Consider the following 22,022-nt stretch of genomic DNA (forward strand, 5'->3'; position numbering starts at 1 on the left):
GTGTGGAAGAGGATGGGTGCTGTTGTGTAGACGCTGGGCAAGGTGGGTCGGGTGCAGCAGCTGTACCACGACGGGGATCTCAAGGTGGAGGTCTGCGGCACCTCCTGGACGTATAATCCGCTGGCCGTCACCAAGGTCGCCGGACCCAACAACCAAGGTGAGAAAAATGCAAATTATTTAACTTCTTATTGGTATTCTAGTTTTGAACTATTTTTTATTTTTGTGGTTATTTTTTAATTAATCATTCATTATTTTATGTATTTAATTTTTTTATTATTTTTTGGTACCCTGGTATTTATTATTTTCCTTATTTATTTTTTTGTGATTTGTTTGTAACGGTTTTTCCGATTTGTTCTTCCTGTAGAGCTCATTTTCTCATATTTGTAATTTTTTCATATTAATCAGTCAGTATTAAAATTTTTGGTTATTATTTTTCGATATTTTGTTATCTAATATTTTTGTTATGTATTTTTTTTGTGATTTGTTCGCAGCGATTTTTCGTATATTGTTTTCCCCGTGAAGACCTTTTCTTCGTGTTTGCTTCGGTTTGTGCATAAGTGATTGAGTGGTTGTGTGTGGGAAACGGTGAATGATTGTAGAGATGTGGCTTATATGGACTTTTTGTTGAGACTGTAATGTTGCCTTAACTGATGTCTGATTTAAAAGGTCAACTCTTCTGAGTTCTAACGTTCTGAATATCCAAGATTTGGTTAATTTTTTTTACCCAATTTTCGCTGAATAATCAGGATAATGCTAGAGGCATTCTTGGGAATTACGTATTTGTTCGTCTTTTTAGATGTACACCTACTTTTTTGTACGATTGTCCTGTAAATATTTCGATTTAAATTTTGGGATATGCGATATCGGGTGCGCTTGGATTATTCGCTTCTATTTTTTTATTATCAAATTCCTTTCCTTTTTTCTTCATCGCATTTTGATTTTTGGAGAACATTTAGGAATTTAATTTGGCAGTCGACGTTCTTGCTTTAGCGTGCTTTTCCCTTTTTTTGTTTCGTTTCAAACGCTGCGCTGTATATACAAAATGTAAGTCTCTTGGTTAATTAAAATGTTCATTCTTAAAAGTTTAACACGTATCATTTTGGATTCTGCCGGTGCCAACATTTTGTTTGCTTAATGTTTTTTTTCTAATTTTTTGCAGTTCGTTTGCAAGCGCTGCTGAAGAAGCTGTACGAGACGCACGTGAGCGGCGACATCCACGAGGAGCTGGTGAAGGCCGCCGCCAGTGGCGATGTGATCAAATGCGAGGATCTACTCAAGCGCCCGGACGTCAACGTACGACCCGCGATTTTTCCCGAATTATTCCGATTTATTCAGCGGAAAATTGTGAGAAAAGACGAGCGTGTTTTGCAGGTGAACGGCGTTTTCTCCGGCCACACGGCCGTCCAAGCAGCGGCGCAGAACGGGCACGTGGATGTGCTGGGGATGCTGCTGAAAGTCAAGGCCGATGTGGAGATCGAGGTACATTCGGTGCCGTTGTTATACGGTTAGCCATAAAATTGATTCTAATAGGACTGATTGATTAAATTTTTACAATCAGAAAAACATTAATACTGTTAATTTCTTTTCCAAATTAGCTGCGGCTTTATAATCATTCAGATATATCGCCTCCTGGTTGGGCGACCGTGCCATTAGTAAAATGGTGTAGTGCAGTGGGGTTTTAGCAGTTCCTCTGGCCACTACTGTATGTGCTGAAAAGTCCCAAATGAAATCCTTTAAATGCGTCTGATTCATAATTTTGGTTGAAGTTTTATTATAATTTTTCTAGAATTTTTTAATAATTTTTTTATGATATTTTTCGAATTTTTTTTAGAATTTTTTATAATTTTTTTATAATTTTTTTATAATTTTGACTGTAAAATGCTGTGTTATAAGCTGTGTGGCTGCGCTTGCAGCCTTGCACTTGTGTTATTCTAGATTTTTTATGGACGTTCCTTAGTAAGCATTTCTTACGGAGGCGATAAAATCGTAGTACGATGGCCATGTTATGAGCAGGGTGATAAAGCTGAACTGCTGAAGTTTTGATGAAGCGCAATTCGAATCCTGTCAGAAATGAATAAAACTGGAAGATTTTTTCCCTAAGCATGCAGCGCTGACAAGGAGAACATTTTCGATAAACATCTGACGGGATAATTATTTGTTTAATTTTACAATTCCATTTACTCGTGTTTTAAAAGAAATTCTTTCTACAAAATGGTAAAATCGCTCAAAGGTTCATGAAATTTGACGGGCTTCTTGTTTTTTTGCAGGACAAAGACGGTGATCGGGCCATCCATCACGCGGCCTTCGGTGACGAAGCCGGCATCATTGAACTGCTGGCGCGCGTGGGCGCCGCCGACCTCAACGCCCGCAACAAACGCAAACAGACCCCGCTGCACATCGCCGTCAACAAGGGCCATGTGGCCGTGGCCCGGGCCCTGCTGCAGTTCGGCTGTCACGCCAGTCTCCAGGCAAAACACCAGAAGAAATTCAACTAAATAAAACACTATTCAAAAATAAATAAAAACTAAAAATATAAATAAAAAGTTAATAAATCAACTGATGTAAAAATTAAATAAATCAACTACTCTATAAAATAAAAAAATAAATAAATTAACTAAGGTAAAGAAATAAATGCATCGACTGAAATATAAAAGAATTTAATAAATAAACTAAAATAAAAACATAGAAAAGAGTCAACTAAAACAGGAGAAATATATAAATCAACTAAAATAAACAATAAATAAAACAGCTGAAATAAAAAGATAAATGGTGCTTCCGTGTCCGCTGTTATTGATGCAGGTGTGTGTGTTGTATAACTACAGGACAGTGAAGGGGATACGCCGCTGCACGATGCGGTGAGTAAGAAGCGCGACGACATCCTGGCGCTCCTGCTGGATCACAACGCCGACGTGGGACTGTGCAATAACAACGGCTTCAACGTCCTGCATCACGCGGCACTGCGCGGGAATCTCAGGTAAGCGGAAACGCCGGTGTCCGCCGCTGGGCGGGAGACGGTCCGTGTTACGATGGCATTGCATCAGTTTGAAAGCCATTCATGAACGGCATTGGCCCGAACTGAAAATTAAATACCATTTCCATTCAAAGGAAAGTAAATAAGAATTGATAGATCTATCGTGGTAGTACTGTATTGAGAACAAAATGATAATTATTATTATTTAATAACTGGATAACTGTTTTTTCGACAGTCATTTCTAAGAATTTTACAAGGTTGCGTGCGTTGCATGCAAAAAAGGGATGGGCAGAATTATATACAAATGACAAATGTTTAACTTCATGGGACGGCGGGTGATTGTACGTGATGAAGCGTAGTGTTGTGGCTTTTCAGGTAGATGCCTGATGCAGAGCTCAAAGTTTTGAGAAGCGATAGCGTGAAACGGAGTTTTTCTTTATTTATTGACGATTATATATTAAATACGTGGTTGCGGATTTGGAATATGTGTGATTTAATTATTTATTTATAATTGTATTTTATAGGACCAGTTTCTTTGAGTTCTTTGGTTTTCTTGCGACCGGTTCAACCACATGGTCGAGGAAATTCTTTTGGGTATCCGTGTACTCTGTATTTGGCAGATTGTTAGTGTTTCAATGTAGAAATTTACAAGGTTTGCATTTTTTTAAATGGATGATAAGGTTTTCATTTAAGATTAGTTCATACTGATGTGGAAAATAGTGCAAAGGGTGTTATCCCTTATCCGGTGTTTTGTGTCGGTCACACACTCATACCTCGATTACATGTACTGGCAAGGGGAAAATGAACGTATGGCATGTTGAATAGGTGCTGTAGAAAAGTGGCAGTCGTGTGTTGATCTGTGGTTTCCGTGAGTTGATATTTGGTATTACTTATTACGGCCTTTAGCAAGTAATTTACGGTTTACAATTATTTTTTTGCAGACCTCTAAAATTCAGCTGGTCAGATTCATGCGTGAAGCAGTGCTAATTTCTGGGAGGGTGAAATGGAAATAATGGTTTACAATAAAATACAATGAACAAAATAATGGTTTTGAATAATAAAAATTTTTAAATTAAATTAATATAAGTTGGAAAAATGAAAACAATTGTTTTCGGTATATACAAATTTCAAACTTGAACATTGGAGGATTTACTAATTGTTGTGGCTCTGGGACAGTAAAACTCCGCTTTTACAAGATTGTCTGTAGTGTGTATGCGTGGGTGGCTTCGTGTACGAAATGTATTAACAAAATTTCTACGATTATCGTGGAGATGATTTATTGTGTCAGTCTCCGTTGGCTGCGTTTTTACCAGTTTTTACGAATTTATTCACTTTGATTTAATTATGATAGTTTTCTGGAACAAATCGGAAATTGGCTAATAGCGTAGAGCACTGGCTATAAAAGCCAAATCATGATCCGAAATTAAACTTTAAGACTAGGTCTACCAGTTAGTTGACGTTTAAAAAGAGTTCCAATCGATTGCTCCGCTGTTTTTGTATTGCCATAAACTGAAAATATTCATCATGTTAAATTTTCTAATTTATTGAAACTGATGTAATTAAACTGGCTTTTTTATTAGCGTTATTCTTGTTTTTTTCCTGGCAAGCGAGACTGTTGTTTTCTCGGCTCATCCCACAGTTGAACTTGTTTCTCGCTGAAAAAATAGATTAATTTTTCTCGGACAGTGAAGCATGACAACAGAGCTTTAAACTTCACCGCGGACATTTTCGCACAGGAATTCAGTGTAAAATTCCCTGCTGTCGTTGAATCGCGACTCTTCATCGGGTCGAACGCGATGTTAAATTGTTAAGAGACCAAAAAAATGCTCATAATTGCGTCCATACCCTCCCGCAACTCTCTCTTGTGTTCTTTGCACCGCGCCGCACAAATCAGTGGGCAGAGATATTTTTCTGGAAGTGCCGAGTGCGCGCGCGGGTGTCATATTCAATCAGGGTCGGTGCAGTCGGGGATTAATTGCTTGTGTCGTGGAGTGCCGTGGTTATAATGCCGGGCATACGGTGATAGCGGCGCGTGCCTGCATCTGGGCGACCGGGGACGCTTCTCCGTGGAGTGCCGGTTGCGTAAAAACCCGGCACACAGTGCTGATGCAACCTGATGGGCCCGATCGATTTTTAATGCATTCCTCCGCCGTTCGCGCGGGCCTGCAGCGGCGCAACGCTCCTACCTGGGGAGCCGTGCCAGCGCGCGTCAAGCGCCGCCGACGCGGAATGCAGGCGGGCGCTTGTTTCCACATTTCGCGCGGTTACGCTGGGTGCAGATGATAGCGTAGTACAATGGCTTCTTCTGCAACTTAACCAAAATCTGAAGATACTGGGGAACATAATAAATAACGTGTGTCGTTGATTTGGTAATTTTTTGAAATTATTTTGACGATAAGGAAAACGCTGGCCTGCCGTTGATGGTATGGTTAATTCGCAAATGTCAATTTGGAAAAATTGATTGAATTTTTTTAGTGCCGGTAATTGTTAACATATATATTTTTTAAATGTTGTACGTACAATGCAAAATGAATTTATTGCGGTAGATTCAATGCAGCCAGTCAAAAGTGATATGTTGATAAAGAATTTAAATAAAACTTCTTGGCGAATTCACTTAGTACAGGCTAGCATGGAAAAACTGTTGCCGTTTGCTGCTGATGACAAAATTTAATGCGTAATAATCTTTAAAAAAATGGAAAAAATTCGCTTGAAATTCTGTTAAATGGACTTACCGGGGGAAATTAGGCGCCGGTATTTTCCGCGAAAATAATCCATGAAACAGGAACAACGTGGTCCGATTGACGCGTAATGGCAGCGCATCTGCTCGGTGTGGGCTACAGCTGGTTGAAGGGGACCAATTGTTTTATTGGTTCAATTTGGCCCGGCTGCAAACAGCTCCAGCACCCTCCCGAAACAGATCGCGTACACATATACAACACACATCCGCTCGGCGATCAGCACACAGTACACTAATCAACAAACGGAAGATCAACAACGGAAGATATACACTCCGCAATATCACCGTCACTAATCCCCGCGATTAATGCATAATGAGCCCGATGTCTGGCCGAAAGGTCACCCGTAAGAAGGGCCCCGCGTGTAACCAGGGTTCGACGTTGGGGCTGCGGTTCGACGTTCGTCAACGGACCTGTTACAGATAAATATCACTTTATCGATCAAACGTTTCTTGCAAATAAACCATGCTGACGATCGACGAGAAGAGAGATGAGACGAGAGAACACTGAGAGAGGGAAAGGGAGAGAGCCTTGAATATAGTGCATCTGTCGTTAATGGTTACGTAAGGCAGTGTGTGCGGCGTTTTCGCGGCTGCTTGCCTCGTCGGCGGGAGTGTATGCAGGGAGCGTGTGTGTGTGTGTGCTGCAGCGGATGGGATATCCGTTTGCCAGTACGCTTGGCGTGTGCCGTTGTATAAACGATGTATGCGGGTGTATGTGCGCGCCAGCACGGGATAGAAACGGGGATGGGTGGCTGTTCGGTACGGCTGTGGCGTGTGTGCGCTGCAGCGGAAGTCGTTGGGATGGGTTTTTTCTGGAGGAAGGTTTTGGTATGATTTTCGGAAAATGTCAATCAGGAATTCGACAGTCAAAATGAGTAATTTAACGGAGGTTTTTTTCAGCCGGGCGAAACGCATTTCCACAAATTAATTGCTGATTTCGTCTAAGAAAACATCAAGCTAAATCTTATTTATTTGTCAAAAATGCAGAAATAATTTTTTTTAAAATTGTACCGACAGATTTATGACACGGGTGCTCGTACGATCAATTTGTTTCCCACTGAAAACCAGTGGTTTTTAGCCAGAAATGAGTTTGCAATTATTTAAGTATTTTTTTCGACAATTAAGTATTTTTTTCGAAAGCTGAAAGTTTTAAGCGAACGCCTTTGCTTCTAAGAAAACCTTTTTTTTGGGTTTTATAATGCCGACAAATATTCTTCGGTGTGGTTGGGTCCTCGTAATTTTGATCGTCCCGACTCTAAAGAATTTAATTCTACTGTTCTAGTGTACTTGCTGTTATGGACGAAGTTCATAATCCGTTAAAGCAAAATATCGTAGTGTATAGGCGAGTGACTCTTCGTTCCAGATTGGGACTTGGCTTGTGATTATCGAGTTTGTGATCAAATTTACAATGTGGAGGTATTAATTTTTTATTATCAGTTTTCTGAATATATTTCCATTATTTTGCAACGACCATATGGGCAGCTTAAGCAGGAGCGCATACAAACGCAACCGGGGCTTTTCGGGAGAAAACATCGCGTGTTTGAACGCTAAAGGTGAAAAGTATTGATGGAAAATTTTCCCAATAATACCCATCCCGGCAGTCAGCAATCGGCGCTACACTGTATACATGTGTGGCCTGGGATGAAAATGACAGTAAGGGAAAAAGGAAGCGCTGTGTATTGTCCCGCAGACCGGGCTTTTGTTCCGCCGCCGCGAAGCGGGAGCGGGGAGAAAAAAGATGGTAATTACCTGGGAGGTAATTTCGACAGGGCCCGGGAAAAGGGAAATTAAAGTGTATTTCGGCGCACGGGCCGACGTCACTCGGGTTATCGATGCAGACCGGATGGTGGAGATGATAGCGAGGGAGAGGTGCGCCAGATGGGCTCACGTGCCCCGGCTGCGGATAGTTTTTACGATAATTAAACGATCCACGACAAGGCGAGCGGGGTTTTCGCTTGGGCGACGGTAGAGGTCGTTGCGGCTTTGAATTCTTTAAAAACGCAAGGATATTTTCTAAGCAGAATGTACAAGAAATAGATGAGGCTTTCAAAAGTTTTGGAAACAGTTATTTACTTTTTAACTTATCGTTTCGCCTGGAGAACAGTAATTAGGAGCCGACTGAAACGGAAAATATTTTGGCAGACAAATCTTCAGAATGCTGGAATTTTTTCGCTGGATTTCTACTCGCATTAAAAAATCATAGAAAATCATGTTTTTGCTGATTAGTGTATACGCGTTCGTTTGTTGTTTGATCGTAGTGTAGAGGTCAGTAAAACAGACGGAACGGCTTTCCACGTTCACTCTGACTGGTAACGTCACTGGTTAAATTGCTGTTGCTTTAATTATTCAGAAGTTTTTTTTAGAAATTGATAAGCATTTGTAAAGATCCTTATGTGAAATAATTATTACCAGAAAAGTATTGTCAATGGAAAATCTGACTTAATTCACATGATCGGTGGTCACACTGAAAACTGGCATAAATAAGAAAAACATTAGTCCATAAGGAACAACATGCCGTATATGTTGGCTCACTTGGCTGGTAAGGAAATATTTCGAAGATGGAAATTTTTTCATTACTTACTGGCAGAAGAAATTTTGGCGTGTAGGAGGCGGATGATATAATTATGCGAATAGATTGTGTTGCATGTAACAGACGGAGAAAATCGTAGTTCATGGGCTAATATTCGCCTCTATCTTAACCTGTGTTTACCACCTGTTTTCAATTGCATTGGATAATTTCATTCCACGTTTGTATTGTAAATTTGAACAGTATTAATGAAGATTTATGGAAAATTTTGGAATTTTTTCAAACAGCTGGATCTCTCTTTTATTGATTTCCGCAGTTATTACCAAATTTAATATTTTTATTAGCAATATTAAATCAAATATTATTATCAAAATTTTTGAGATTTAATTGATAATTAATAAAAAATATTGTACAACGAACGTACCATGTTGTCATCGGGAAACGCGGTATCCATCGGACGTGGATCGCTTCACATTGCAGCGTGCAGGGTGAAGGTCAGAGGCAGACTGGTGTGACAATTACGTCAAGTTTTCCTTGTCTTTGTGTGCATGTGTGTGGGTCGGGCGGTTGCGGGTTGGAAGAAAATTTATGATGATGGGGAAAAACAAGTGGCGTTGCCGTGAAAAGCGGCTTCACTTTCTCTATGTGTATATGGCAAAGAAAGCGATCGCGCGGACAGACCGGAAGATGTTTGTGCCAGGCCGACGACGGCGAGGAATAGCCGGGAAAATAAGCAACATTGCCTGTATTGCGGCAGTTGTATATGAGAAGCGGGGCGGAGTGAGTCCGTGCGCGGCAGGAAGAAACGCGGAGGAAAATGTATAAATACACTGTACTTGTGTAGCGGTGCGTTCGCCGCTTGCTTATATGGGCCCAGCAGCCGGTTCCGCCTTTTTGTGGATGAGAAGCGCCGTCGTCGCTGCTGTGGACCCGTGTGGCAGTGCTGCGCGGGAGGGGCTCGTGTTTTATCGTGTTTTTGTTGACTGGATAAATTCCGGAGCGTTTTGAATAAAAGCAATCAATAATCTCGATTATTTCGCCGAAAAGGAATTTAGGGATTTTGTAATTTATTAAACATCGGCTGATTGTGTGGCATTTAATTTGTTGTACCGTTTACACAATTAAACTGTGGAATTTACAGAAATTTATTTAAATGAGAAGCGACTTGATGGTGTTTTGAAAAGCCCGTTAAGGGGTTGGCGTATTTAAAATACAGAATTTTACGTTGGATACTTTGCTGGTAATTACATGAAACCTGTAGCGCTTGAACGAGTAATGTGCTACTGTACTTAACCGTTAACGCAAAATCGTAGTACAGTGGTTAAAGTCATAAGGGTCAGGTCTAAAGTAACATTTACTAGAACAAAGCTTATTGACTAAGAATTTTCGGGATTCTTGATTGACTTTTTTTTACAATGAAATACCGGCAAATGTTTAGAAAGACTGACAACTGATTATTAATTATTTAAGCGGTCTGTGTGGCATAAACGGTATCTTTAGTGCTAGTAGTATGGATGAAGATTTGTCGGTTAATTATGTTCACCGAACCATTGAGGCTTATTGTGCTCCCTGCACAATAATGTTCCAATACAGTTTTATGGAGAAAAAACGCACCGAACGTTGATTGCAGTAAAATACTTTTATATTATTTTTATGGTTTATTAAAAAGGATAAATTACTCTGAACATGTTGAAAAATAACCAAAGTGTTAATATGATCAATAGTGCCTACAGGTTAACAGCAACAGTATGGCAATGGGAAAATTAATAATATAAATAATGCTGTAATAGAAGGGATTTTTCCCTTCCCTCCGCGCAACACCGCACGGAGTGGATATTGACTTCCGGTCGGTATAGTCTATCGGCGTTTTCCGGTTGGGCCGCTGCGTACAATAGCCGCGGCGGCCGTACATCCACGGCAAGAGAAACAGAGCGCATGCAGCGTGCTGATCGGCGGGGCCCGCATGTTGCCGGTTGATTGTCGCCAGCCGGGAAACGCGGCCTAAATGTTGGCGAACACACACGGTTGTTGAGGGAGCGCGGAATGCGCGATCCGATTACAGCCGCTGTATGTGCGTGTGGATGTGGATGCGGGGCTGCCTAATTTAGCCGGCGATGAGGGATGCTGGCTGCACTCTCTGTGTTGTGTGACGAGGGAGACGAACGATTGTAGGGGTGGGAGTGCGGAGGCGGCGCTGCCGGGCGATGTCAGTGTCGCGATTACAGTACAGTTAAATTAATAGCAAACCACGGCCGGGGAAGTTGGTGACGTTGGTTGTGGCGGGGTGGTGCGTGTGGATGGAGGGTGCTTTTTTTGCGGTGTTCTGGGAAACGCGTCTGGGCTGTCATCGGTTTCTCTAATTTTAATTTATGGAAATTTCTGCTGTCTGTTTGTATGGCGTTTAATTAGTTTTCGGTTTTCTTTAAGCTTAGTTTTACTTTTTATTTTTAATTTTTTATGGGTACGGGAAGGGAAATTAAATCGTTATCTGTCGCGTAAAAGATTTGGGGGTTATAAATTTTTTCGTTGTTTTCTTATGTGGATATGTTTTCGGTTTTGCTCCAGAAATTAGCCTTTTTGTCTTAAGAAATTTTGTTTTTGGACCACATCATTGCGGGAAATACAGTGACATGAAATATCGTGAATAAATTGTCGCGAGCGCAGGCCATTTTGAATAATTATTGGCTACGACTTGAAAAAATTTTGTTATTTTATTGTCGGTCATAATAATGCTGAAATACGTAAGTAGCAGACTTGCAGTATCAAATTTAGGCAGATTATTTTATTAATCGACTGGCAGTAAAATCCACTTGCCACTTCACTACGATATTGTCCGCAGTTGCTCATCAGACGTAACATTCACGATTCGTCAAATGGTGAAAATCACGCATGGCTGTGCAAAACGTTTTAAATTACTTTAAAAATATCTGGGATTCGACTTTAATTAGTATTATTTATTCCCTTTGATTTAAATATATTTATATTTTCATTTTTTCATTTTCCCCCGCTCAGCGAGCCAGTTGAATTAAACGCCAGTGGAATGTCACTGTCGGCATAATTTAAGGATGATGAAAAGCCCGAGATTTAATAACAATAAAAATAATTAAAAAATGTAATAAAACTAATAAAAAACCTGAAAAGTGTGTTAAAATAATAAAAAAATTGCAAAATGTGGTAAAACTAATAATGCAAAATTATAAAGAATGTGGTAAAAATACTAAAAAAAGTAATAAAATGTGGTAAAAATAATAACAAAACTAATAAAATGTGATAAAAAATAAAGCATGATGGTGGCGTTGACATCCAGCAGCTGTTATGATGAAGGATGGTCCGGGCGCAGAAACATGCGCAGTGTCAGACGGGTGCCGCCTCCGGATGGTGGCAGGACGGGCGCAAGCACGGGGTGCAGTGTGTTGACTGTCGAGTGGTGGTGTTAGGTTGCCAGTTAATTGCCGCATCCATTTGGCAAGTATTTCCGCTGGTTGGAACGATACGGGCTGGGTGTGTAATTGGGCGGCCACTTGATCAAAAGAATCCTCCATGGATTACGCGTCAGACGGCCCCGTTCAGCGGGGGAAACGCGCCGGCGAGTGGCAGATTGAGCGGTGGAAACTGTTGCGCAATATGTTAAAATAAATTGGTTTGTTGCGTAATATATAAATATTACCACCATCAAAAATACAAAAATTTTGGGCAGTGTGTTAAAATAATTAGTTTGTTGCGTTATATAAAAATCTTACCATTACAAAAAATATGAAAATTATTTCCTATTCGTGAAAACGAATGTGCGTATTTTTTTATTCGTGTTTGTTTGCGGGTGTTTGTGGAAAAAAAATTTGATTAGCCTTTTTCTGTTGTATTGAAAAGCGCAGTTACACTTAAGGAAAGTGTATGTCTAAACAGAATTGTTTTCGAACAGTTTAGAAAGTAATTTCACAGTGCTCTAGTATATTTAAAGTATTGTTAATGGTATATCGCGTGCAACTCCTGCCGGTTTAATTGAGTATTTTCAGTTTTCACATTTGAAGCGTAACAGTCACCGTTGTCGGTTAACGATGCGACGTAGTCTTGCGGCTGTTAATCCGACTTTTGGACGGGAAGTTGCCGCTAATCAGCATATAAATTGATAATAATCAAAAAATTTTAAGAAATTCTGTTTTTTAGCAGTATTGTTGGGGTGTGCGTTATTTCGTGTACAAGATTCCCATCGGTAGTAGTACTTGCACTTACCACTCGTGGTGAAAACATTCGGAACAAAAAAATTATTGAACGCTGGCTTCAGTTCATAATTTACGGATAGTCCAGGATATTATGAAATTATATTTTAATTATCGCTTTTATTTTTTGATCACTTGTTTCCGCAAATAAAATCGAAACGACGTTGGCACATGCCCGGCAGATAACTATGTTAATTTTCTGTAAATATTTTATGTCGGGTACTGCGTGTCCGCGAAGGTTATGGAGAGTGTTTATGTAAGGCATTTAGCGTGTCGAACGAGTGGATTAGAGTGCGGCGCTGCCTGATATGCGGTACGTATTATGTGCGCCCGGGATCATTGGGGGGATGGATTAGATTTGTAATAGTTGATGTTGACAAGAGTGGTGCGGGATCTCTCGCTGCTGTACATTACTGTATACCGTATATATCTGCGCGGGTTTAAGTAACACCCATCGATCGGATCGGATCGCATCGGGCGGAGAGAATGAGATCGTCCAGACAGTTAAACTTGAACTGCTTCCCTCTCTCTCTCTCGCTCTTTTCTGGCGTCCCATTCCCGCATCGATTGCCCATTTCCGCCGGCCACGGAGATTGTCGATCTCCGCGCGAGAGCCGGCTAATGCCAGCCAGACGCCGCGTTAAGCTTGCGGCGTGTGTGCGGGTAGCGACGGAATGCAGCTGATAGCTTAACGTTACGTTGGACGTTTTACTGGGTTTTACGAGGTTGCTGTGTGAGCGGGGTTCTTTGTTCGCGCTCCGGCTGGTGCTTGGTATACAGTCTGTAAATTGCACGATTTTATTTTTTAGTCCGGTCTTTTTATAATTTTTCTTACGTTTGTTTGGCAAATATTTAGTTTCAGTGAGGCTTTTTAATATTTTTGCCGTGTATTTCAGGGGTTTTTTAACTTCTTGACGCCTTGCGGCGTGTTTTTGTTGCACGGTTCGAAACTGTTTTGGTCGATTATTAAAGCTTGCACATAGTGCGATTTTATTGTTCTGCCAGCTCTTTATGATATTTCTTATATTTGTTTCGCAAATTTAAGTTTCAATAGGCTTTTAAATATTTTTGAGTAATTTTGTCGTGTATGTTTTGGGTTTCTTGACGCTTTGCGCCGTGTTTCTGTATGCACGAAGTGGTTCTGGTCGATTATTATGAGGATTTGCTTCCTTATCATGGCCGGTTTTTTTCATAATAATTCTGCTTCGTAAATCATTTTTGGATTTAAGAATTTGCTCAATTTAGCGAGTTTCTTGATCCGATTGTAGATGGGACTTGCGCACGGTAAAACATGGTGTGATTGTAGTGTAGTGGCAGATTGCCGCGGGCAGTATCCGACTGAAATTATGTACAGTGTACACCAAATCTTGGATTTTAGAACTATGTTGTATCGTTGACGTTACATACTTTTTCGACGAGAATTCTCGGTTCGAAATTTGCAGAAATTACTTCCCGGATTTTTGTAAATTACTTCCGCGCGTTTTTTGTATTCACATAAGCGGCCTTCTGATTTTTTAAGCGATTCACGTAATAATAGCATAAATACTCGAACGATGTCTCACCGCGAAAAGATCTGCCGTGTGAATTTTGGTAAAAAGCGAAGGAAAATGTTTGGCTAAGCCGGGGAGGTTATTACACAGTCTACACTGGTTATAGTGGCGCGAATAACAAGGACTGTTTGTGCAGTCGTGATGGATGGTTTTAATAAGGCCGTTTTATTAATAGCCCCGTGTCTGCTTGTTGTGGTATGGCTGTGGGGTTGGGGCGATGAGAAACACGGCCGGTCGGAGTGAGAGCAGGATGCGCCGTGCCAAAGTGTCTCTTTCCTGTCCAGGAGCGTATCGGGCAGGAAATTGGAGATGATGCGCCGGCTGCTGCGAGTGCCGTTGGACTAGAGCGATCTTCTAAAGGAAGGCTGTCTGATTAATTAACTCCGCCAGGTCGCGATTGCAGCGGCGGAGTTAATCAACTGCGCCGGCTCCGGTTTCTTTTCTAAGTGCGGATGGAAAGCAAATTCTCAATAAAATTTGAAATAATAAATGGAAAGGAAAATCTTAATTTTAATGGGTCAGGAAGGAGTGTTCTACGAGTAATCAGAACTAAAATTCGGAATAAATACGAGCACGGTTATTCTCCGGGAAATCAGCGGTTCAGCATTCTGTTTCTGTCCGGTAAATTTTTTCCCGCACTACTTCGTCAACGTTGAAACGGGTTTTCAATGAAAAGAAGAGAACTTCAGCGAGAATATTGTTTCCAGATATTTAGCTTATATTTATTAGTGTTATTTGGAGCCGCTTACCGGCTCCAGATAACACAAATAATACAAACTGTATGGCTGTGCTTTTACTTGAGAATCCCTAGTTACGGTGAATAACTGCTCAGTATTGTATATGGGAGTACTGTTTAAGCGGAGTTTATCGTAAAATACGTATATCACAAAATATACCGGCAAAGATTGATCCCAGATTCCCAGTGATCAGCAGAGACATTTAGATCAATTAAAAATAGCAAAAATAGCCAGAAAATTCGCAAAGTGTCGACTTCCTGAGTGAACAGTCGATGTTACTGTACAATGAAATCGTAGTGCGGAGGCACAATTAAGCTTTTCTCGGATATTTATATGTAGATGCTGTGCGATTGATATAATATTTCACTACGTGGTAATGGCCGTTTTATCTAACAAAATTTTTGCATTTTTACAAAATTAATACTGTTTTCTGCTATTTCTCCGACGGAATCATAATTAATGATTTTTTGCACAAACCTGAATGAAATAGGATCGTGGTGCTGATGGAGAAATAAGCCAGAGCCAGAGTTGGGTTCGCTCCATACTTCTTTACATTCCATAGCCCGTGTGCGCGTACTGTGCACTATGGAATAATAACGAAGTACAGAGCTGTCCCCACCCGGCTGAAGTAGAAACACAGCCAAATCCTTCCTCTTCCCGTTGCCCAACGATATGTCCACACAATGACCTTTGGTCAGCCCACAGCGGCGACGGAATAATAACACACCACAACTCGCACATGTGGCGTAGAAATTCAGAATGAAGCGCTTCATTGTCTGCTGGAGTAGAATTCAGCCAAGATATAAACGAGTGAAAGATGCGGCGATAAAAGTGCAGCAGAGATAACTGGAAACGCTGAAGATGTAGAGCAGAGCAAGAAGAAGCCGAGATGCGGTGGACGAAGGGTGCTTTATGAAGAGAAAATATGCAGCTACCACATCGGTCTGAAAGGCAGAACTAAAAATAGTCGCTGGTCGGAGACGCGTATACTCTCTCCACCGAGTACATCAATGATCAAACGAGCATTCCCAAATATGGGAAACACATGCCGACATCGGCAGAAAATCTTGAATTCAACGCAGCGCTCAGCGTGGTTGGGTCAGCCGCGCGTTCGGATATTCGGTCGGGGACGGAAATAGCCCTGTCTGTCGGTGGTTTCACCGGCGTTGCGCTTGGCCTGCTGTGACCCCGGGTGAGTGTACACTAGGGGAGGGAGGACTGTATGGTGGAGAGTTTTGTGTATGATGAGATGCAGGCGCGGTTTGTGGTGCCAATCAGGTCAGAGTTGTTCGGGCTACTGTTTGGTGCGGGATGCGATGAGATTGAGGAATGGAATGTCCACATTCCGGCGATGATGATGAAGAACGGATGAGTGTGTAGTGTCGGCTTCTGGCTACTGTTGGCCATGGGAATGACGCAGTGATTAGGAAGCCGGTATTCTTTCCCATGAAGCTGTCGGTGATGGGATTTCTGCAGAATTAAGGAATAAATTTTTTACCGGCGTTTAAATTACATATATAAAACTATGAAAGTATATTGATTTTATTGGTAATTTGTTTTTAGTAGTAAATTTATTGGTTTTAATAAAATTGTTAAGCAAAATTCATTAAGAAACGTTTCAGTTGTTTTCTCAAGACTTCGAAAGCAAATATGACCTGTGGCATTTCAATATGTGAAGGCAGCCAAGCTGTATATTAGGACACTGCGTACGTGTAATCGGATTGTGGCCAGGTTTGGTTAATTTGAAGGAAAATCGTAGTGCAATGGTTTCAGCCGGACTCGACCGCGATGCCAACAGAAAAGTTTACTGTACTTTTGATGCGATAATGTGAACTTGTTGGATGGTACTGTTAAACTTTTATAAAAATTTCATCAGTTTTTTGCTCTTTTGCTTTCACGGACTTCTTTGGTCGTATGTATACATATTTTAATAACTAGTTTTTTATCAGACTACGTACATTATGTTTTTATCACGGTATTATTGACTGTATGCACAGTCTTCCATAAAAAATGCGGCAATGTTGCGACGAAAGGAGATCGAATTTTAGCGGGAAAATTTCGATGATAATTTCTAAGAAGTTTTCTCCATCTGCGCGTCGAGCGGTGATCATTAATTTTGTATGATGACCAGTTAAGAAATAATGGCCTATGCGGCATCGCACTCATCAGGTATCCACCGTATTTCTTGAGGCTCGTGACGGTGAGGGAATATTATTATTCCGGCGTAAATGCGACACTTGTCGTGCATTAATCAATCAGCCGGCTCGCGGCTGAACGGCCGGAGCGGCGTGTGATTGGGGCGCTTGATGGAGTGGACTGGTTTGGCCGCTCTCGGTGCGATACTGAACCGGGGGAAGGTGTCGCCCAGAATAGCCGCCAAGAGCTTTTTGTTATTGTTGCGCAGACGGATGATGAGCGAGTCAAGACGCTCATTGAGCTTTACACAGCCGCTTGATATTTTCACATTTATTTGCGAAATATTTCCCTCAGATATGTATCCTCCTGGTATGGCATTAACAGTCGTAGTTATATGCTGCTAACGATGTTCTGACGTTAAGGAAAACAATTAATTATTTGTGAATTTTTTTTTTTAAATTAGAAATTTTAGTGACGGCTGATTCTGGTGTTAAACGGTGAAAAATGGGAACAATATTGGACAAAAATGTGTTTGATTTTTGATTGTTGCACCCTGTGATTTTAGAATTAAATGCCAAATTATATTTAATACCAGTATTGGATATATCCAAAGATTATGGTTTTCTTGGAAATTTTGAATGCTTTTTGGCCATTTTCGTTTTGAAGTATTTTGGCAATTTCTAAAAAAAGGTGGTATAAAAATTCTGAAGTTTTTCTGCCTGAGCTGATACGGATAATAAGAGCTGAAATACAGCGAAAAATTTGAACGCCTAAAATCAGGCCAATAGAGAGAGAAGTTGAAGAAAAATATTTTTAAAATTAAAAGTGCGCCTAATCTGTCCTGCGCAGACATGCACCGCTTACAAAACAAAATTACCAGTATCCATCAGACTGAAAAAAATTCAACGACAAAATAATTAAAACATGGTGAAATTTCTTTTAAGCTGAGTATTGAAAGGAGATTAGCGGCAGTTAAAACTAACAGTATGTATGGTTGTTGATATCCATTTGCGCGGCACAGTACTACGATTTGTGCGTATTTGCGTTAGATTTCAAATTGTCAGGTATTTACAATAATACAGTGTAAATACTGCCGACACCCACAGAACTGTCACAAAAAGGGCTACTGAAATCTTTAAGGGTTATCAAATCTTTAAATTAATTACACAATTTTATAAAGTTTCCTGTGAATCCAACTGTGGAAGGGAAAGTCTGCTAACGTCAGTCCTGTTAAACTCAGTTTAAATTTAATTAAGTTAATACATAAATCCATGCGTGTGTTAAATTCAGTTCTGGTGTTCGGGTAAAATATGTATTACGTTAGCTCAAACTTTCAAAGGTAATCCATCCAACAATAAAATAAATTTATTTTTATGAATTTTCTTGTGGGTATATCGTGCGCCGCGGCGGATACGGTTAACAGAAAGTGAACCGATTATTAATTCCTTTTTGATTTATGTACGAACTGCCGTTGAACAGGCCCTTCCGATAATGCCGTAAAAAAAGAGCGTTGTTAGATCGGCATAATCAAATCGTTACGTGTAGCGTTAATTCTGCCGGTCTCCTGCGATTTGCATAACTTACCGCTCCGATGAAAGGCAGGCGTGGAAAATAATTTTACATGCCAGCTTGATTGCTAAAAATAATTCTTTTCTGGCTGTTTAATTGCAGATTATTTTTTTATGGTACATAATTTCTTATTAAATATAAACTTAATTCGTGCGGCATTTCACACTAACTGTGTAGTCGAAATAAATATCTACTGGAACATTTTAAACAAAATAAAACCGGTCAAAATCCACACAGGCAATGCCAGTATTGTTTTTCTGTAATTCTGTGACCAAAAACATAAATTAGCGACAAAATTGGGATTAAGAAAATATAAACTTGGAAATATATTTTTAAAATGATTTATCAGGAAATTCCGCACACAATTATGAGCCATTTAAAATTGTTTAGTGTTGAAATAAAAGCCACTATAAATTACGCAGCTGTTGACTAAGCGGTAGAATAATAAAATAACATTAAAAATATTGAAATGTTTTGCTAAAAATATTTTAGCGGCTATTTACTATACGTACCGCGAAGCCGGTTGCGAGCGTGCATATTCCAGAGAGAAAATTTTATAAATAATCTTAAAATAGCCATATCCAATTTGGGATGACGATAAGGATCAGGAATGCAGTGTACATGAGTGTGTGAAGCGTTTGATTGCCAAATGACGCTGCAGACGTTTTTAGCGGTAATCATTCAGCGGCGCTGCAGACACGGCAACAGTTGTTGTGTTTGATTTATCCAAATGAGGCCAGTGAAGCCGATTTGGGTCCAGTTTAGATGGAGATGGCAGTGGAGTGATTGGCCACGGTGAAAACACTACACAGTCCGATGGATGCGCCTGATAAGGCCCATTAATGCCGCTGACCTTCTCCAAAAAATGCGGTCGTTTCTTCTTTAATTGGGAAATTTAACCGGAAAATGATTTCCTCTTTGGTTATCGGTCAGAGAAAAATTCGTAGAAAATCTCAAGAATGCACTTAACTCCAAAAATGATGTACATTCAATAAAACGTGCTGTAATGTTTTTAAATTCAGAAAAAAAATAATTATATAATTAGGAAGAATTAAGGAAAAAATTCTGTAAAAAATATTCTGCTGATTTGAAAATATTGGAAATTATTTAAGAGCAAGTGGAGATAGATTGCAGTATGCGCTGATGAAATAGCTGGAGAAAATTATGCTGAATTCAGCAGAAAAAAAACCGGCTAAAATGGATGATGGACGAGTTGTGCGTGTGTTTGTCCAGTCAGCGGCGCGCTGAACGAAATGGACTGTGCGCGTGTTGACGGACGGTTAAATGATGCGATAAGAGATTATCTGCTCCGTGTGTTACTCACCCGCCGCTACAGCGACGCACAGTGAAAAATCGCTGTTTTTACTTTTTAATTTTTTTTAAAAAATGTGCAGTAGCTACTATATATGTACTGCTGTAACCGGTGGGATGATTGGTGCCAAATTAAATTAACTAAATTATTGAACCGGAATTACTGCTGTACGACAGTGTGCGTATCATTTGCTTCCTTGGGCGAAGTTTTTATAAATCTAATTTGATTAACGCGTCAGTAAAAATTTTATTAATTAGTTCAATCTATAGTAATGCAATTACCATGTGAAAAACTGAACTGTGAACATGAGCACGTAACTTATGTAAAGTGAAATGTATGGTGATAAGTAGATAATCCCCAGTTCTGAGCCATCACACTACGGTATTCCATGCTTTATCTAGCTTACACTTTGCAACTACTTTTAATGGAGATATCTTACCAGGCTGCTGGAGAATGTTTTAACTAATTTTGAAATTCGAAACCACCTGAATGTCGTGTTTTCAAATTACCCATACGATTCACGGTCATGTGAACTGGGGAATAAAAAAGACTAATTTCAGGGAAAATAATAATAAGTGGGTGAAAATGAAAATTATTATTATTACCTTTATTATTACTTGAAATTATTATTGCCAGAAGTGAAAATTATTATTATTATTATTACATGAAATGAAATTATGATTACCTGAAATGAAAATTATTACCTATTTTTTTAAATCAATCCAATCAAATTAAATACTTCGTAAATATATAAATATATTTCTAAGTAAATGTTTCATAAATCAACGAAATCCGCAGTACTGCCATTACATGTACAAAAAGTAAGTTTTTTTTCATAGCGTAACTTTACAGCGCATCGTTATTTACAAGCTCTATCAAAGGATTTACAACAGATCTGAGCCAACACACTACAATATTTCATGCAAAGTTAGAGAACGACTGTAGTCTGTAACGAGTGCCTTTCGCTAACATTACAGTACTGTTCGTCTGTTTTCACCTCCGTTTACTGGAAGATATTTTACCAAGCTGTTGAAAATGTTCTTTTGGTTAATTTTTGAGAATTTCTTACTTTTTGGGTTTACGATGTATGATTCCCGGTCGATCGTGGGGGAAATAAAAAAGAATAAATTCAAGGAAATCAGTATTAAATGACGTGAAAATGTGGAGTAAATGGTCCGCAGTGGTCGTGCTCCTCTGCAACTCCCCCAAGAAAAGCACAGAAAATATAAAAAAATAATGTATTTATCAGAGCGGGTTAGGTAAAGTAATGCGGAAACAGTCCGCCGTCTGCCGTACGAACTACGGATTCGACAATAATCAATTTAGATAAAAATAAAAGCGCGGTTGGTCTGGACTTAATTAATTACACATCTCGCCGTTCACCCTGTTCTGGTAGAATTATTAAAGGAGAATTGTTTGCGTGTAGTGCCATGCGAATTTTATTGGGGAAGTTGTCGCGCGGATGGCTGGTGGACGAGCAGAAGGACGACGGGTACACGGCGCTGCATCTGGCGGCGCTGAACAACCACCTGGAGGTGGCCGAACTGCTGGTCAAGCAGGGCCACGCCAACATGAACCTGCAGAATGTCAACAAGCAGACCGCCCTGCATCTGGCCGTCGAGCGCCAGCACACCCAGGTCGTCCGGGTACGTTATGAGTGACTATTCACGACGGGAGAAAAATTGCCCGAATTATACAGGAACAGAAACAATTAAAATTTAACAATCCTTTTATTATACGATTTTTTCTGTTTTTTTTTATGGCATGGAAATTACATCGTTCTTCCTCCCTGTACGCGATTTATTATTGACATGACCTTTTTTAATTTTTTGCGGTAACGATCGAATTTTTGGGGATAATATCTGCAATAACTGCAACCCGGATTTGTCATAAATGTATTTTGTTTATTAATTGCTACCGTACACAAAGTTTGCAAGTACGGTGTACTGCCAAGTTTGCATTGTGTACATTTTAATCATTTTATTATTTTCTATTTATTTAACCGTCGATTTTATTTGCTAGCAGATTATTATGGAACCCGAACGAGACATGCTGCTTTTAATTTTGCAGAGTTGGACAGTTTTTATTTTAATTTTGCACTTAGTTTTCACGGGAGATTATTTTGTTTGAACTTTTGATTCGCTCGGTTAATTTCTTAATACTTATTTTGAACCTTTTCATGTTATTCCTGCAGACAATTATGTAACACTGTCTGTTGTTAATTCTGGAACATTCCAGGTTGTTGTTGTTAATTTATGAAGCAGTT

The 22,022-nt window shown here is 39.9% G+C and overlaps 1 protein-coding gene across 2 annotated transcripts in view; it reads left to right on the top strand.

The window, feature by feature from the left end:
• The window catches only part of LOC129596341 (E3 ubiquitin-protein ligase MIB1-like), a 30,934-nt gene that overhangs the window by 4,734 nt on the left and 4,178 nt on the right, over positions 1 to 22,022 (top strand). Inside the window, exons 8-13 of one of the 2 annotated variants that reach the window (XM_055493580.1) lie at positions 31 to 157; positions 1,160 to 1,293; positions 1,372 to 1,479; positions 2,268 to 2,468; positions 2,823 to 2,974; positions 21,183 to 21,402. In XM_055493580.1, coding sequence (XP_055349555.1) covers positions 31 to 157; positions 1,160 to 1,293; positions 1,372 to 1,479; positions 2,268 to 2,468; positions 2,823 to 2,974; positions 21,183 to 21,402 — 942 coding nt within the window. Of the gene's footprint in view, positions 1 to 30; positions 158 to 1,159; positions 1,480 to 2,267; positions 2,469 to 2,822; positions 2,975 to 21,182; positions 21,403 to 22,022 lie in introns of both variants that reach the window. The other variant, XM_055493578.1, reaches the window with a different exon arrangement.

The sequence above is a fragment of the Paramacrobiotus metropolitanus genome, unplaced genomic scaffold (genome assembly GCF_019649055.1).
Source record: "Paramacrobiotus metropolitanus isolate TYO unplaced genomic scaffold, Prichtersi_v1.0 Parri_scaffold0000088, whole genome shotgun sequence".
Classification (NCBI taxonomy): domain Eukaryota; kingdom Metazoa; phylum Tardigrada; class Eutardigrada; order Parachela; family Macrobiotidae; genus Paramacrobiotus; species Paramacrobiotus metropolitanus.